The sequence below is a fragment of the Chaetodon trifascialis genome, chromosome 18 (genome assembly GCF_039877785.1).
Source record: "Chaetodon trifascialis isolate fChaTrf1 chromosome 18, fChaTrf1.hap1, whole genome shotgun sequence".
NCBI classification, from domain to species: Eukaryota; Metazoa; Chordata; class Actinopteri; order Chaetodontiformes; family Chaetodontidae; genus Chaetodon; species Chaetodon trifascialis.
Window position 1 is genome coordinate 13,295,527 of NC_092073.1, and position 19,474 is coordinate 13,315,000.

Sequence of the window (19,474 nt, forward strand, 5' to 3'; positions counted from 1 at the left end):
TGTGTCTCTCTCTTTATCTCTCACTCTCTCGCCTCTCACACACTACACTGGCACTGGGTACTGAAGCAGCTTGCCAGTGGTATGGCAGAGCTGGGGACTATTTGACAGTGTTACCACTGTGATGTATGGCTGTTTTCATCCCAGCACTCATCCCTGGTGAATAATAACACACCAAATTAGAGTGACTTATCTCTATCTGTCTCTGTATCCCATCCTGCCTTGGCCTTTGCCAGCATTTCCTGAGTCATATTGGCTCTCTGTGTGTGTTCTCCTTATTTTCTCCCCCCCACCACCACTGTTTCTCTCTTTTTCTTTTATACAGTATATGCCAAAAGCTGGAACAGGGCTTCTGTTAATATCCAGCAGAGGGAGCCCAGTCCTTCTCCTTGTGGTCCTCCCGTCTGCTCCACACACCACAGGGCGAGACCAGTCGTTACAAAGACCGAGATCCACACTAATCTTCTGCGAAATTAATTTCGAGACATTCTGTAATAAACGTGCCCTTTCGCCCGCACAGAAACGCTCCCAGTCACTGCTGGAAGCATAAATTAGCTCCTAAATGAGTGGCTGATGAAAATAGTCTGAGTGTCTCTGCAGAGGGGGGCTCCAGGAGCAAAAAGGCTTCCGCAGTGAAGAGTTTGAAGCAACACATGGTTTGAACCGAATTTTTTCAAATCAAATCACCATTATAGATCCGTGTTTTGTCTGTTTATGTCCGACAGGAGTGGAGTGAGGCTACTTCCTGGAGATGAGGACAATGTGTCTTTAGTTGAATTTTGTGTCCAGTTGTTTTCCTTTTATCAATCAAGATCTTTTTCAGCGCTCACACCTGCACCTGACACTAGATATATTTCAGTGCAATACTTTTATTTTCATGCAGTCATGAATTATTAATTAACGTGGTACTCATCACTCATCTCTCCTCCCTTTACTGGTTACCAGCGCCATACGCTTATTAAATGATTTTATTTGTTTTTAAAGCATGGCTGGCACCAGCTCACATCTCTGATTTTCTTAGTCCCTAATCCAGACCCCTCAGACCCTCACAGTCCAAAAGTGGCCAAGCCTTTTCCATTGTTACTCGTAGACTGTGGAACACTTTACCGTTTCTTCTTTCCCATTTAGTACCACGTTTAAATCATGACTTAAGATCCGCCTTTTTACAACTGCCTCTTAATAGGCCTTTAACTACTATAAATAGAGCTATATATTTGTTTTAGCTTTGTTTGTAACTGTTATTTACTTGCTTATTTACCACTTTTACCATTGTGTAACTAAATCCACATCCACAGAATGTCTCCAAACCCTACAACCTACATTGCAAAGGTGCCAATCAACCATCCATCCATCCATCCATCCATCCATCCATCCATCCATCCATCCATCCATCCATCCATCCATCCATCCATCCATCTGTACATCCATCCATCCATCCATCCATCCATCCATCCATCCATCCATCCATCTGTACATCCATCCATCCATCTGTACATCCATCCATCCATCTGTACATCCATCCATCCATCCATCCATCTGTACATTCATCCATCCAGTGCTGCTTCTCATCTTACATCCCCACAGTATTCCTCTTAAGTGCAACCAAGATAACACACATGCAGGGACGATATCATCTGGTCTAAGACCCAGCAAAGATCCATATGTTAACAGACATTAGCATATTGTGTTGTTCTCAAATGCTTTCATGCATACAGTAAAGAAGCTTTGCAAGAACCGAGAAGTGATGCGTGTAGTGAAGCCAGAGCAAATTTCCATCCGCAACCCTAGAGACGGGTGTCTGTTGATGAGGCATAACAATGCTGACAGCTAAGATGTCACACAAGCACATTTATCACCTAAGACATAATTGCTTCTTGGGTAAAGATAGGCTTCACTTTGTTATACTTCAAATCAGTAATCGTACACTGTGTGTGTGTGTATTAACGTGTGTGTGTCTGAGCTTGGAAACAGAGCAAGATCAGTTGTATCAGCAGGTGTGAACACAGCAAAGATGATAAAGGTGGATGTTTGCGTTTGGGAACATTGCTCCCCCCACTGGAGCACCTCGCTGGGAGTGAGCAGCTGTGAACAAACATATAAAGGCTTTGGATCTGCTGCAGCAAGGGAGCACTTATTGTAAAAACTGCTCTATAAGCTGTAGATCCAGCTAGCGCACCTGTAACAGAGTGCACACACTCACTTGTAGTGGTCTTCCTTTCACCCGAGGAGGAGAATTAAATAACTTCTTACTGTGTTTCTGTAATACTCAGTGCTGTAGGGCAGCGCACAGTTGTTTGTGGTAGAACAGCTTCATCATATAAATGCTTGTTGTCCAGCCATTAAAATACTTTGCTCGCCTTTCAGTTTCTCAGGGAGCAGTACTTTTTAAATGCTGTCTAATCATTTGTTTCTACTATTTGTGCCTTGACAAATCCTTTCACATGTGCTGACTGCAGGCTTTGTAAACATGCACTACATTATGTAATAGACAAGGAAAATAAGCATATTTCAGTACACATGCGTAACAGAGTGCACACAAGTAAAAATCTCTCAAAACCATCCATGCACATGATACAAATGTGAGATTTTCATGTTAATATAGTGTGTACAGTGTGTTTGTTTCACTTTTTGAAAAATCTTTAAACAATTGGATCTGCACCAGAAGCAAGTTTAATTCAGGACACTTTCACTGCGCGTGCTTCCTGTCCTCTACCTGTATACATTCACTGTTGACAGGATTGGTGCAGTGCTGCTGTGCTGTGTTGGATGCTGCTCTAAAGGCTGAGGTCTGGCTGGGGATCGCCTGAGTGACTTAGGCAGAAGCGTTGCCCCGGCAACAGCACATCCTGGCTCTGCGTGGTGAAAAGGCCTTACAAAAGGGACACTGACTTCACAACACAAACAACTCCGCTGGCACTGCTGTCGCCTGTTCTGTGGAAGCGAGCCACTTATCTCTTATCACGACAATATGCACGTATGTACTGTTATATATGTAAGGAATGACGACTGACTGTCCTTCAAGGTCTGATGAGGTGCGTGTGCCATCCGATCAATCAACCATGCAGCATGAAGGAACAGTGAATTCAGGTCATTTTTGGATAATGTGCCTTTATCCAAGATGCATTTTGTCTAGCACCAGCATGATGCACTGTGGCGTTATTCCGAAAACAAGCGCCTGGCACGGCTTTTTCCTTTTGCTGTCATGAAAATAAAGAGCAAAGCACCTCTTTGAAATTTCAGCGGAACTGTGAGAGAAATTTGGTGAATACATTTAACATAATTCCTGTATTTGAATCATGTTATTATGCATTTTTTTGGGCAGCACTTTATTGTTTTAATTTTTAATCTCACCCTTTGAGAGATTCCTCTTTAAGATCTAAAAATGCAGATGCAACGTTCAGGAGTGCAGTGTGTGTGTGTGTTTGTGTGGGTGTGCGTGTGCGTGTGTGTGTGTGTGTGTGTGTGTGTGTGTGTGTGTTCATGAAACTATATGCCATTGACACTGACATACTGTACACTCACAAGCCTCTGACCCTCTTCATTCACCTCACTAGTCCAAAGAATGCCCTCTGCAACCCCTGTCAAACTCCAGACTCCATCAATGAGAAGCCCGTGAATAAGAAAGAGGAAGGCTGTATGTTTGTGTACAGAGTGTGTGTGTGTGTGTGTGTGTGTGAGTGGCTCAAAGAAAACGGGTAGATGTCAACACACTGTAGCTCATCCTGATATCCCTTTGTCTACCTATCAATTAAGAACAGCGCTGCTGGTGCTGCAGTGCTGAGCTAAAATCCACCAATACTGTCATATTCACATTTACCCACAGGCAATATTCCCTCTAATGGAAATCATATTCCTTGGTTTCCTGCTTGCTCCCGTTTAAATGGTCATAAAACTAAATGGAAACCTCTGACAGCACCTTTCCAACGAACAGCACACGATATAACTGGCCATAAACGTGGTCGATGTGCTTCCATCTTCCTTTAATGGCCAGCACTACAGAGCAGACCTGTTTTATTTTGTCGTCAGTGTCGCTGTCACGGAGCGGTGGCCTGATTAATAAAGCCTTAACAGTTCCCCTCAGTAGGTGGGTCATTTTGCAGTAAACATCTAAACAGCACATGTGTGTGAGTGCAGATATCTGCCGTGTCTTACGCTCTTGGTAGGTTGTGAAGAGGATGCGGAAGCGGCTTTTGCGGCTGGCCTCGTCTGCCCACATGCGGATGACGCCGAGCGTGGACACCAGCATGATGTCGTTGGCCACCGTGGAGCAGAACTTGCTCTTTAGGTCCTCCACCGAACTGAGACGAGACAGGATGAGACAAGAACCCATAGATTATTATCAGGTAGCATGGTTATTTGCTGTGCATTTCAATAATCCAGGCCAGAGCAGCCATGGTGGCTCATATTGTTCCAGGCTGGTTATCGTCTGATCTCAACTTTATATTCTGCTTATCTCAAGATAACAAATTAGATTGTTGAGGGGATCATAGCAATAGCCTATTGTAGTTAGTGATTTCATTATATCCACATCTCAAGATATCAAATATTGTTTTCTTTGATCACAATTTTAATATTTTATCATCCTCAGATAAAAAGTGAAGTTACCTGTAAAATTGTTGCCTGGCTGTTCTTTTTGTTTGATATTTTGGAAAATACACTTGTTTCCTTGCCTAGAGCTTGCTGAAAAGATCAACAAATCTCCCACATCTGTCGGTTCAACATGAAGCCAGTTAAATCAGACAATTAGCTTAGCTTAGCATAAACACTGGAAACGGGGGGGACTTAAAGACAGATACTAAACAGAGCGTTTCGGACAGAGGGTGAATAGAGGGGCTGCAGCAAGTGAAGTAAATATGTTCTAGTAGGCACCCAAAATATAACTATGAACCTGAAAACAAACACAATACAGGAGCTTTAAAGCTCCCTCATTAACACGTCATATCACATTGTTTAATCTGTGTAAAAACAACAGACGGGGTTCCTGGAGTCGTCAGTGGTTGCCAAGCAGCCTCATATTAATAACAAGAATCCCCGCTTCCAGGCTTTGTGCTAAGCTAAGCTGCTAACTGTGGCTACATATTAAGTCATGCGAGGCTGACCTGACATGGACATACGAGGGAAAAGAAATTGTATCTTGACAAAGCCTTTAATTTATTTTCTTAATAATTAAATATTCAAGTCTTTTGCAGAAAAAGCATGACTGTAAGTTGTTCTCTCAAGATAGTGAGATGATTCATTTAAGATCATAAGATAAAGAGCTTAAAATGAATGAGAAACTGTGGAGCCACTGTATGATTTATCACAATGTAAGAGTCACACCTGCCGCCGTCATACACCGCCACAAAGTTGCGCTTGCATTCATTGGAATTGGCCATCTCATAGTCGAGAAAACGCAGGTAGATCTGTCCGATGCAAGGAGGCAGACAGGAAGGAAAATACAGAGAGAAAAAGCAGAGATCAAATGAAATTGAAGACATGACAGAGGAAGAAGGTGAACAAAATAGAACAGAGAGGGGTGACAGAATAGATTTTGAACTCCCTCCTATTATAGCCTATGCATCTCACTCATTATCCCAGTGCCTGATATACTAGCAGCTCTGTAATGAAATAAGACTGACAGACTGCAGCTTGTACAAAGTCATTACATACGCATATCAAATGAGGACTCAGAGACAGACCAAGTCTATTAGCTTTAGACTCATTACCCGTATCTGTTGAGATAAGGCATTACACAAAACCTACAACCTTGTTAAACTTTAAGGAGACCTTGGACATTTTGCCACAAGCTTTGAATCTTCAAGAGAGAATATATCACCCACTTACACTTCATTTTACCTTCTCCTTTCTTGATCAATGGATTGCAAACATAGACACGGTATACAACAGACTTTCAAACAATGGCAGATATATAATGTGTGGAGTTATATTGTCTTTCAGTAACAATCCCTCACAATATCCACCTTGCTATCCACCTTGACTTTTCACAGCACCCATTCTGGATGAAACTAACACTTTCTGATTGCCTGCACATCATTGTTTGTCACTCATTCATCAGACTGAGATCACCCAATCACAGCCCTGGTTCTGGTCGGCTGAGCACAGCACTCGCCATCATTACGGTTAATGAGTGGACAGCTCCCGAACTGTGACAGGGAAATGTGATGCTTTAAATGCCCAAAGACGAAAGCTGCAGATGGAGGAGGATAATGGACCTCGCAATGTCAACTCGGCTTCAACAACATGACAAGTGAAATGGATCGGAGGGGGGAAACAAGCTATCCAATTCCCCCGGGTTCTCATATTGGCATCAATAAGCCTCCATCTAATAAAAATTTGACATATTCAGCGGCTCTTTGGGCTATATTGGCTTTGTCACAAGAATCAGGACATTTTTTGTCTTCCATGCTGTGAAATGAAATACTGCTCAATGTCACTGCTAGCTTCACAATGTAAAGATGAATGTACTTCTAAATACAGCACTGTGCGTGGGGAGTGTGTGCCTTTCTTAAAATATATATTTTACACAGACTGAATGGACCTATATTGATATTAATGCCTTAGAGGTGTTCTGGTCTCTTCAGTACTGCATGGATTTCCAATACAGTGCCTCTTAAAATGATCAAAAGATTGAGATAGTGGATATAAAATCCAGTTTGTTGACAGAGTGGATGACAGAGAGAGTAGGTCAGTGGTCTGAGAGGAACGCTGCAGGAAGTAACGCCAAAAAAGCTGCTGGGTTTTGAAGAAAACTCGAAGAACAATCAAAGTAGTTGTTACAGGTGGATGATGTTTAAAAATGGCTCCATTCCACGTGGCATGTTGCCAAAGAGGTCTGCTTTAATGTGTTATCGTTAAGGTTATACTCAAGGTTAAGCTTAGGGTTTTGTCTCCATTTGCTTTTTGGGTTCAAGATGCCAATAATGGGAAAAAGTACCAGTAAGCATGTTAATTTGGTCAGACAGTCATTCAACCATCAGCTTTAGTAGCAGCCAAATTAGACATGAAGATTTCCACCCGCAGCACAAAGAATGCAGTTAATGCAGCACTCTGTAACCAATAAAAGTTAATTCAATCGGGGGGACTAATTCCAAATACAAAACATTGTTGATGAAGTGTACATTAAACTTCTTGAACAGACTTCCTCTGGAGGTAATTGCTGATTAAAACGATGAACCTAGTCATTAAAGAGCATAAACTCCCAGTTTGACCACCATAACTGATTCTGGATGGAGCCACGAGGCTACAAGTGGTGTTGGGGAAGGTGGGGGCTGGATTTTTTTGCTTTGGGTCCAGAGATGGATGGATTGCCGTAACATTCTGGACAGACATTCAAGGTCCCAAAAGGACGAATCCTACTGACGATTTTACAGCCACCAGCAGGTCAGTGTTTTAATTTTTCCTGTTAAATATCTGGCCGCCCAAGCCAATATCCACATATTCACAACAGGACACGTATACAGTACCCATTTTGTTGAAACATCCATCACTTCAGGGATCCTCTGACTTCTCATCTAGAGCCACCATCTGGTCAAAATGTATAATTTGTCCAGCGCTTTGATTGATGGTGAAGTACTAAAACTAATGACACTCACATAAGCCTCAGTTGTACTTTGCATGTTGTTCTAATCAACTCATTTTAGCATGCTAACATGCTAAATTAAGTTGGTGAGCATGGTAAATGTTATACATGTTTAACATATGCATGTAGAATTGTTATTGTAAGCATGTTAGCATGCTAATGTCAACTAAAAGCAACTTAGCACAGCCATGCAGAGCTGCAAGTGTGCCTGAGACTCTCAGGGTTGTCACTATCTCTGACATATTTCAAAGTTGCACTAGTGCACCAGGGTGTCACTTAATATGTGATTTCAGGATATACATGGTTTAGCTGACTAAACTTAAGGATAAGTGCTCTGCATTAAAATCAGTGATGAGCTGCAGTTGTTTCTGAATCCTGTTGCACTTTAATAAGAAAGCAAAGGGTAATAATAATAAAAACGATAAGAACCATTAAGAGTGGTGCTCCTTCCTGTAGCACAACAAATATTTTAGCTGTATCCCTCATGTTAGAACTAAAGCTTAATGTTTATCCTTAACAGGTCTAGTTTCAAGGCTGGTTTAAGCAGAATAGGGGTTTTGGTGCACCAGGAGCAATAGCACAAAGTAATGCAGTAAACCCATCCAGCACTTGTACTATATGTGGTAACACCACAGCTAATAGAATCTATTTATTGGGCACTTTACCTAGAAGATATGCACCACAGATGTACTACTTTATCTAAAAATCCAACGGCTGTCATCTCACTGCCATTGTGAATTGTAAAACCTAGTGCAGGACAGATGGAAATGTGGCTTCTGGACATGGCTATCATTGTAAGTGCTGGTCGTTGCAAGCTCAGCTTCAAACAACTAAGAACCAAAAGCTTTTTCAATTATTGTCTTTTGGGGGGGCGACACAGTGATAAAAGAAAAAAGCCTTTACGCTTTCCTGTCACATGCTGTAAAAGATGACTTTTTACCATCATTTACTATCGTTTTTACTTAATGACATGGTGTTACTGGTATCACATACAACAATCGTATCCATTTGCCTCCTCCTGAGCTTTAGCGGGGAAATATACTTAATAACTGCAATGCTTCATGCATGTGATGTGTTTTCTCAGCCTTTGCATTCACTAAAGCAATGCTTGATCGATGCCATTTACTAGATTTGACTGTAAGGGTGATCAAGATGGCCTCATTGTGTGAGAGACAGCAGGCACGAATCCCACAGATACATAAATAAAAGCTTTTCACGTTGCTTCTCATGTTGCTGAAATCTTCTAACTGACCAATGATGAAGAAAAATCAGAGTTCAGATAGCATCATGAAGCCAAATGACGGCAATGAATCAGATAGATACAATCACCAATTTGTAGGAGGAGAGATTGGCTCCAGCAGGAACGTAGGCTGCCTCTTCATTGATTCTGCAGCCACCAATAATGACGCAGAATCCATCACTGACTGGGGAAGAATATGTTCTCACTGCGTTCGTGCTGTTCATTACAGTCAGAAAAAATGTCCATATTTTGGCCATTATCTTCATGAAATGATACAGAACGTGTCAGACAGTGCAGGCAGGTGAGGCGGAAAACAGACAGGACACAAATGATGTCTGAGGAAAAAGCAGTAACTGTTACGAGCCAACGTGAGGCAACTACAGTAAAAAATATTCCTCAACAACTAACAGCCGTCAGCTGAATTTGGACAGCTGTCCAAACAGGGAAGAAACAAGAGGAAGAAATGTTACTTGAAAAACACAGACTGCAGTTGATGAGAGTTATTTGGTGAAGCTCCAATTCTTCTCATTGAAACACAGATTATCTCTTCATCCTAACAGGTAATATTGTGTCACCGCTCACTGCAGGTTGTTTTTCATGTTACTTTGGATGGAAGTAAAAGCTAATTCATTGGTTTAGGGTTTTTTTTTTAGGTAGTTTTCTGTTAAATCTCTTTATAGCAGAAGCTGGAATTAAAATGACACATGGAGGTGTAATGCAATCACATTATGGCATTAAAATTGGTGCAGTGCTGTCACTTCTGGCAACAACACATGGTCATTACTGCTTACTTGCAGGTGTATCTTTCAGTCATCCTCCCCTTTTACCTTTCAGGCCACCCCCCTCTCCACCATCTGCCATCTCACCCCTAAACTCCATCGCTATACATTTGAATCTCAGATAAAATGCATTATTAAGGATACCTTTCCCTTATCCCCTCCTTTCCCAGTTTTCCTCCTCCTCTGTCCCCTTCTCCTCCCTTCTCTCTGGAGTGCTCCGGTGCAGTCTAATTAGAGCCTCCGGTATAGGATGTCATTATCTCTCTGCTGTTTCTGGCACACTGGGTACAGTGCAGCACTGTATCAGCATAGGGAAATGAAAGTCCTGCCCTGTACGCAGCACACCCTCATGCATGCACATACACCGTGATGGGCTGGGGCTTCACTGCAGTAGCATGTGAGCATGTGCGTGTTTTAGAAAGAGACAGGAAGTGAGAAACTGAGACACACAGTACGATTTATATATTTTATGTGTAACTGACTAACTGAGGTGAGAGCTCCAGGACTGTGTGTGACTGAAGATAGATTTGTGCTAAAAATTTTATTTGCTGACTTGTCCATCAGTGCCAATGACTGTCAGCCTTTGGCCCATGACTTGCCTTGTGAGACACTCCTGCAGGGCGAAATATGACACTGATTCAAACCAAGTAAAATACATCATGCTGCCAGGCTCGCTCGTTCTGTCGCTCTTTCATGCACACACACACACACACACACACACACACACACACACACACACACACACACACACACACACACACACACACACGACACACACACACAGAATTGACTTATGGTCCTCTTTGGTGCTGTAGCCACAATGTCCTGGCAGAATTACGCAGCTCCACTTAAAGGGATCGAGGAATCAATGCTGCTTTTTTGAATCAACCATAATGGCCACAGTTCCTCCTAATACTTGTTTCAATGTTCCAATTATTGCATGGCTCCAAATGATTGCTGATGGTTGAAAAGAATGGCACTAGGTGGATGACGCAGTCTTATCCTTTCTGTGTTCTTGGGGCTTAAAGTAGCTGAATCTGAAGGACATTTCTGAAGGGAAACAAGGGCATTAGCAGAGAAATATGCGACCCGAAGAATATGTCAGATAAGAGCCAAGCAACTGCTGCGGCCATGAATCACAGTCGCACCAATGTTATCAGCCAGTCATATCATAAGACAGTGTGTGTGTGTGTGTGTGTGTGTGTGTGTGTGTGTGTGTGTGTGTGTGTGTGTGTGTGTGTGTGTGTGCGTGTGTGTGTACAGTACAAGAGCCTGCAGCACAGTATGAAAATCCTGTGTGAAAAACTACTATGAACCAAATCACAGTTTTCATCAGGGATGGAACAAAGCTTAAAAGGCTTCCCTAATGTGGACTGTGTGACTTTAAAAAGATCTCTACAGTGGCCTTAAAAAAAGGAAATAAAATGTGAAACAGGTCCTTTGAACATCCTTAAGCCATTATAACATAAATTGCAGGTCTACTGAGTCACACCATTTACAATTACAGTATTAAAGATGTGACCAAAACCTTTAAATTCTCAGAATGCAGGTTCCGAAATACTTTGTCCTTGAATCAACTGTACTAACCGTAAAAGTGAAGTAAAAATGTGGCCTTATTCTATTAAATAACACCCTGCAAATGCATCCAGATGAGAGCCAACACTATTTGAGCAGTACATTTGCTGCAGCCATGTATGTCCGTATATGATCAAACCTTATGGACTCATATGAGAAGTTATAGCATTTGTAAAAACGTGGCCTTTTCCTGCACTGCTGCTCTTCCCTCAGGAAACTTTTAATCCTGTAGCATTAATGCAGCACAGGTACCTCCAGTAGATAAGGGAGCATGTCTAGTGTGTGTTAGGCGATGTAGCAAAGGTGTGCATGTGCATGTGTGTGGATGTATGTCAGTATTTGTATATGCATGCAGGGCAGCATGGCGAACACTGGCAGAGAAAACAAACACAGGCTGTAGCAGGCCTCAGGGTCAAACTGCATTTCATCAGTGCTTCTTCCCTCTCTCTGTCTGTCTGGTCTGCCCCCACTCCCCTCCTTCTCTATCTCTATCTCCTTCCATCCCTCTTTTCCTCTTGGGAACAGCTTACTGATTAAAAAAATGGGCCTGACCCCAAATAAACCCTTCTGCCTATCTGTCTGACCCTAGCAGGGGAACAAGTCCCCCCGCAGCCACGAACACTCACGTCGGGATACTGCTGACAGCTGCAGACAAACCACATGCAACATCAAAGCCTCCTGATGCAACCCCTGATCTTACTGCATGTGTAAAGGAATGTTGAATGGAAACAGCAAATTAATAAGAAAAAATATCTCAATAGAGTCTTGAAGCTGAATTTTTCACAAGGAATGAAGCCACGCAGTATTTGTCAAAGTCTTGCAGCATCTATTTTTCTTGTTGATTTGCTGTCTGACGTAACTGTGTTATGCTGTGATCAACCCAGCTGATGGGAACACAGTTTCATTTCCATTTTATGTGACATTTCAAAATTTGGCAGTAAATCTAATTCACAGTTGGATGGGAGCGTAGCTTATGTCACTAACCTTGGAGCGCGGCGGAGCACGGATGTACCATTTACAGTCGACGGCCTCTGCGGCGCCAGCCTTCCCGTCTCTGGTGATCTGATGCGACTCGACGATACCTTCTGGACCAACCATGTCATACTGACAGGCTGAAACACACGCATATGCATAAACACACACAAACATGCACACATGTATACACATGCGGCTCAAGCAAACACACACAGGCTCACAAAAAACAGCAGGTGCACATATGTAGATACTTTAGACCACTAGAACACCAATAATATATGGAACTGGATGAAACACACTTTAAAAAGGTTTATTGGCATAAAAAGAGCTGTGAGAAAGAAAACAAGATCGAAAGAAAGAAACAGAGGCAGACAGAGAGGCAGAGGGAGTATACCTACAGGGCAGAGGAGGGGGTACTCCCAAGTCTGCAAAGTCCGGATCTGTGGACAGAGCAGAAAAGGGATGGGGGTATTCATTTTTAATACATGATTAAAAAATCAGGATCCTAAAACAACCAGGTGTAACAATGCACTTCCTGCAGAGAAAACTACAAATTATTTTCATCCTTGAAGGCATCACTACTCTCTCTTCTTTACAGTTGTCTAAAAGAAAGCTGTTGACATGTTAGCTGTTATCCGTATTATCTTTTGTCATGTTTGCAAGCCTTAAATTAGTGGAACTCCTTCTTCATTGGAGCCTCTTACAGAATGCATGATTGTTGCACTGTTTGAGGACGTCTCTGCATTATGCATTAGCGAAAAAATCCTCTTCTACTGATCTCACAAAAACATAGCCAATAAGACCAATTCTAAACTAATTAAAGGAATAAATGATTTTGATAAAACTTTGATAGAAACCTTCTCCGTACTGTACACTGCACACTGTTTTCTCTCCACAACCCCAAAATAGCATATCCACACAATCAATATTAAAAATGAAAAGAGGGTGGAACTGAAGGAAGTCTGGTTGCTGAAACCTAGCAACAAGCTGTCACTGTCATCAAAGTGGCCATGCTCATTATTATGCATAACTTTAAGCCTTAATATAATTTAAACATGAACAGGGAAATTAGCTAAAGAGACCAAAACTGTTTTTGTACCAGGCTGTAAACATGTTGATGTAAAATTGGGCATTTTAACATGGGGCTCTATGGGGATTGACCCGCTTTTGGAGCCAACCTCAAGTGGCCAAGTTTGCTGCTTGGAATAGACCAACAGCATGCTAACATGCTCACAATCAGCTTGCAAATACACTGATATTAAGCATGGATAATGTTTACCATATTTGAAATCTTAGTTTAGCATGTTAGCATGTTAACAACAAACCTAATTAGCAATAAACAAGGGAAAGCTGAGGATGATGGAAATGTTCTAACGATGGCGCTTGATGAAAAGTCAGAGGATCACAAAGTTGTTCAAAATGATCATGAGGCAAGCATGAATGTGTATGCCAAATTTCACAGCAATCGAGCAATCGATGTGATAGCTGTTGAGGTACTTCAGTCTGGACGAAAGCGTTGGTGCGAGCATGGCTAACATGTTAGCACAATGTGACTTGTTGGATGTGCACACAATTTATTTTTAATTAAATTAAATTATTTTTAATTAAATTAAATTAAATTAAAGTATTTGCACGTATCTGCTCCAGCTATATGTAAAAAGAAACACAGTATATTAAATAAAACTAAACCCCCCCATCAAATTAGAACTATAAATTTCTCTTAAGCTAAATGAATGAGGAGAATAAGCTCACCACAGTATCCCCACTCTTTTAAAACCGTATGTAAAATGCCCTCATTAGAGCTATATTAGTCAAAATGTGGAATCAAACACATTTACTGGCAATTAAGGCTTTGCAAGCAAATTTAAAGGATCAAGGTCAAACTGTTGAACAGTCGATGTTCTCCTGGGGTTTCAGTCACCATGCTAATCAGGAGAATATGCAGCTGTATTTTACCGCAACTTTGACAGTAATTTGGTTTAATTAGATTTAGTACAGTATAATAAGACCTGATACATTTTTGTAGACTTAGTAGCTGTGAAAAGTGTTAATACTGTATGGCTTGAAACCAAGACTGGTGCTATTTTGTGGGGGAATAGCAGCCTTTCCAATTAAAAGCCTACGAGGTCACTGTCATGTCACTATTAACTTAAAGGAGCGATTACAATGTAAGTCACTGTAAGAATACAACAGGGATGATATTCTTTGGACTGACACACCAAATATGAGTAAAAACACCTCTGAGCTCACCAAATAAGTGTAAGTCTTATCTTTGTTCCCTTCTGCAGTGTCAGAACAAAACAGAACTGAAGCTTAACAGAGATAAATGGAAGAGCAAAAACATTAGAAACGGCCTTAAAAAAGGTTTTAGAAAGTTTTAGCAGACCATTGGGGACTGTGAATCTAATCCTTAACCAAACTTTCACACACTGAGAATAAAAACTTCAACAAAGCCGAGCTGAGGCCATACATTTTGTCAGCTAAATAAGATAAGGAAAGCATCTGGTAAAGTTTTGAAAGTCAGCTTGAAGTGAAAAGGTTTTAAACAGCCTTTTTTCTGGATAATGTTGTAATAAATTACATCAACAAGCGCGGCCTCGCTGAGGTGTGTTACCTCGTCTTGCTAGTGAAACATCACAGCCTCGTCTGCGATCCCCGAAGATTCAATATCTCTCCTCAGATGACTTCACACAAGACAGAAATTGACTCTTGAACAATCTCTGCTGCTCTTTCACGTCATCTTTTCTGCGTGTATGTGTGTGCTGTGCGGGAACGTTTGTGTGTTTTATCCACCAAACTTTCAGAGAGACCAGCTTCTAAAGCATAAACGGCCTAGAAATTAAGATGAATTGAAATCAGAGCTCACTTTCACAAGGACAGAAAAAAAAGAAACTTTCATTGTTATGAGCCTTCCTGTCACTTATTCAAAACTTATTCTAAATAGCTCTGTCTCAGCTTTCAGCGCTATGAAAGGAAATAATAATGAAAACTATTTAAGCGCAGGATAATCACACTTAGACTAATTTCAGAGCTAGAAATCCTCTATAATGGCACAGCACGTCACCTTGCTGCCAGGCTATGACACGCAGCATTGTGCTGGAAACAAAAAAAAAACTCCCCAGTATTAAATGCATTCCTGCTGGTTCCATTTTATTCCAGTCGAGTGACGGAGCAGTTGTGCTTTCAAAGATATGCCGTTAGCTGTGAGCTCTGGGCTGCATTCATTTGAGGACAGACCCTGCAGAAATAGGAAACACAAAAAAGGCTTCACATTAAATCTGATTGTTCCTCGCCATATCGAGCCACGGCTACCTCTGACTGCGCTCAGTGTGGAAAATGAGGTCTGATTGCACAGCGTGAGCGCCTTGCCTAAATGTCACAGTTTTTTTTTTTTTTTTTTGTCTGTACGTATGCCCTAATTTTTCTGGTCTAGACATGAGTCAGGGCTTCAGTGTTTGTACGCCGGACTTGAGGAGCAGGGTCCCGAATAGACTGCCTGCCTGGTGACAGAACACCAGATGAGGAAAAAAAAAAAAAAGTGAATGAAATGGTGGGTGAGGGAGGATGAGCATTCAGTGTGTTTGATGATGACACTCGCTGCATAAAGCCTATAATCAAAGGAGAGAGATTCTTGGCCTGATTTCAGCTGTGTTGTAGAGGGGATTCAGAGGAGGTGAACCTCCCCGTATGGTGAAAAGAAGAAGAGCTCGCTGCAAATCTAGGAAGGCTACAGAAAACCCTCTCTCTCCTTGGCGCTTTCAGTATCAAGCGGGACATAGTAAAAGATTCATGTGAACACAAAAACAGTCAAGAGAGGTGCTTAGATTCTACTCAAGGGCTTCTCAAGACAATTTCCCTGCAGATTAATTGCTGCTTTCAACTAAGGATCAAATAATGCGATCTGTAAAAAGCTGAATGGGGAATACAGTGTGATTTACAGGTGGCTCCTTTGGCCTTGGACAACTAATAAGCGACTTCTTTTTTTTTGTCTTCTGGGCAATTCTTTGTTGTACAGTACAAACAAATCCACCCACAAGGCCACTCTCCATCTGGAGAGGTGGCGAGTTTTATACTTCAACACAGAAAGTGATTTTCTTTCAAGAGCAAAGCACAGACGTCTGCTGTAATTTTTCCTCCGTTAGCTCCCACAGATGTGAATCGAAGCTGTCCAGGTTTTCACTTTATTCAGACAAATGCGCAGACAACACTGGCTTCACCGAAAAATGAGTCGCTGTACGAACACATGTAACTGAGTGAGACAGCGCATGAGCCACTGCTAATTACTTTCTTGATTAATATAATCTATAAAGTGTCAGAAAATAGTGAGAAATGTCTATCAGAGCTTCCCAAAGTGTGAGTTGACATATTGAGTTTGCTTGTTTTGTCTGAACAACAGCTCAAAACCCAAAGTTGTTCAATGTACTCCCATTAAAGACCAAGGAAACTAGCAATGTTCACAGTCGTGTTGTGGGATATCTCAGCAGTTCATTGATTTCTATGAGGAAAACTAAATTAAACTGTAATTTTAAAATTCAGACAAAACTCATATCTGACACAATATTCACAGGTAATAATCTTAAGACTCGTTCAAGTCTGTCCTGTCTGGTTGTGCTGTTTTCTGGGTCTGTGTTTGCACCGTTTCCCTCCTGTGCTCCTCCCCAGCCTGCCCCCCCCCCCCCCCCCCCCCCCCCCACACACACTCTCTCTCCACACCTGCCTTGCATCAGCCTTGTTAGCCGTGCCCTCTTTGTCCCAGCCAATCAGCTCCTTTCCTCTTGTCCTGTTTCACTCACCTCATTCCCCTCACCTGAGCTTCTCCACCCAACTCTCCACCTGCGCCTCATCTGCTCATCACTTTAGTTTGTATTTTGGTCCAGTTTTGGGTTCAGTCTTTGTTCAGTTTGCCTGTTCCTGTGACTCAGTTTTGTTTTCAGTCACTAGTCCTGCTTTTGATCCTGTCTGCTTGCCGTCTCTTCGATTTAGGTCCACATGCTTCATTCTGCTCTCTTTGTGATACAAATCGCTTGTTTTCCACAAAAGTCCTGCAGTTATTATTTACTACTGGAACTAACTGTACAGTTTATCAGTTCGTCTGAGCTGTTTTTTTTTAAGCATTGAATATAATATGAAATATCCAATACATCACTTAGTCAGTGGTCATCTGTTTACTCAAAGGTAGAAAAGCTTCCTGATGGAAAAAGGTTGGGAACCAGTGTTTTAAAAGAAGAGTTTTGACATTTTGGAAAATCCCTTTATTCTCCTTTCTGCTGTGAGTTGTTAGAAGAAGCATTAAGACTGGAAACAAAGCTAGCCTAGCACTCCCCGAGAGAGAGAGAAGACATTTCACCTACCAGCACCGTCTGTATGGATGAAACAAAGATGATTTAAAGTGTTATTTTGTGAGCTCTAGAGTTGGTGGTTAACCAGCTTCATATTTGGCACGCTGACCTGAGTGTGATATCAATCATCTCATCGAACTCTCAGCAAGAAAGCAAATAAGCCCCAAAATGTCAAACCAATCCTTCCTCTTCATCCATGTCTATCCATGTTGACTTCAACAGGATGTCTACATGTAAGTGTCTAACAGGAAGGGAAGCAGGCAGGAAGGAGCGATGAGAAAATCAAAGTGGAAGACAGTTAATGAAACAGTGACCTTCAGGTCATCTGCACTGGTTGTGTCAGAGATTTATTATTGGGCTTTGGCATCACTTAACCCACCACGATCACAAGGCCAAGCAGCCTCAGTGGAACAGACGTAGGATGCAGAAGCACACGCACACACACACACACACACACACACACACACACACACACACACACACACACACACACACACACACACACACACACAATTTTGATAAAGGCTATTCTTAACATGGCAACAAAGGTCCTGCTAAGAGGCTGCTATGCCTATAAATGCTTCTCGTGCAACCCTTGACCTTTTTACACTCTGGCTCCTGAATTTCAATCAGGTGAGGTCCATCCCCGCCGCCATCAATCACCTCATCTCCTTCGCTGCCCTCCTTGATTAATCGATTCAATCAATTACATGGATTGATAAAATGATTGATGAACTATACAAAGTACGTGTACTCTTTCAGCAGCCTGTGATTAAACCGTGTTATTTATAAGCCGGATGCCTCAGCTCCATCACACCTATGTAATATTTGATTACAGGAAACTTCAAAAGCATCATTGCTTGTTGCTGCACAGAATAATAAACACTGTAACATACCTAACATACCAAGCTTAGCACAGATAGAAATTTCACCATGTGGATACAATACTGCTGCCAGTGCATTCACTCTGCAGCTTCTCTTTAGTGCTCGCTTTCTCCACTGCATTGTATAAACGCCTGTGCCTGAATTCAGAGCACATCCACACATGGCCACACCCTCTCCTCTCTTCATAAAGCTCCACTAAGTGTGTAATCTTCTGGGGCTTACAGTATTTACCCTTTGCAACACATAAAATGCTCTCTTTAAAGCCCGGGACAGGGACTTTCAGTTGCCCTGCAGCCCTGCACATACTGGGCTCTTCAAAGAACAAAAAAAAATGCTGTCATCATCATCCTACAGCTCGTAATCCTGACTAAAAAAACACGCACACTCGATGTACAGTAGCCATACACCTGTACGAAAAAAGCACTGTGAGCTAGAGAGATTCACAGAGACAGAGCAGGATTTACAGAAGTCATGTGCAAATGTCCCCAGAAGCAAACACAAGCAGCTTGCAAATGCCAGCTCAAATTTGCACATCACATTGCTTCAAAAACATGTTTATAATGCCAGCAGTGCAGCAATCATAATTCAGTTTGGCAGCCAGACCCAAAAATAATCATTAGGAATTTTTTTCAGTGAAAAATTGAGAAACAAATGATGAGTGGGCCCTGATTAGTTTGGGTGTGTAGCAGGAAATGTCCTTAAGGTGCGAGCACACACACACACACACACACACACACACACATGCACACTCAAATGAAGCATGGCTGAACTGTCAGAGGATTGTAAATTTCTAGTAACTGTTCAATCCCACAAGTATTGTATCGCTCTTCATGATACAAGCACAACACTATGTTTTATTAATGAGACACAATATGTCTCATTTGGGAGTGAACATTAGGCTCCATTGCCACACATCCCTTCCACATTAGCTGCTGAGCCCGATGTATGTAAAGCAGCATATGAATGAGGCTCATAGTTATCACTGCGTGACAATATTCCAGCACACAAACATGCCGAGTGCACACACACACACGCGCGCACCGGCAGCCCACACACAAAAACTCAATCTCCCAGTGGCCTCATTTCCTCTCAGCTCCTCAGCGGT

General features: G+C 41.9%; 1 protein-coding gene across 5 annotated transcripts in view; it reads right to left on the minus strand.

The window, feature by feature from the left end:
- Positions 1-19,474, minus strand: part of neto1l (neuropilin (NRP) and tolloid (TLL)-like 1, like) — a 66,795-nt gene that overhangs the window by 9,645 nt on the left and 37,676 nt on the right. For 4 of the 5 annotated variants that reach the window (XM_070985959.1, XM_070985962.1, XM_070985961.1 and 1 more), the window contains exons 5-8: positions 12,544-12,585; positions 12,155-12,282; positions 5,317-5,399; positions 4,150-4,295 (exon numbers count right to left, since the gene is read on the minus strand). In XM_070985959.1, coding sequence (XP_070842060.1) covers positions 4,150-4,295; positions 5,317-5,399; positions 12,155-12,282; positions 12,544-12,585 — 399 coding nt within the window. Of the gene's footprint in view, positions 1-4,149; positions 4,296-5,316; positions 5,400-12,154; positions 12,283-12,539; positions 12,586-19,474 lie in introns of all 5 variants that reach the window. The other variant, XM_070985963.1, reaches the window with a different exon arrangement.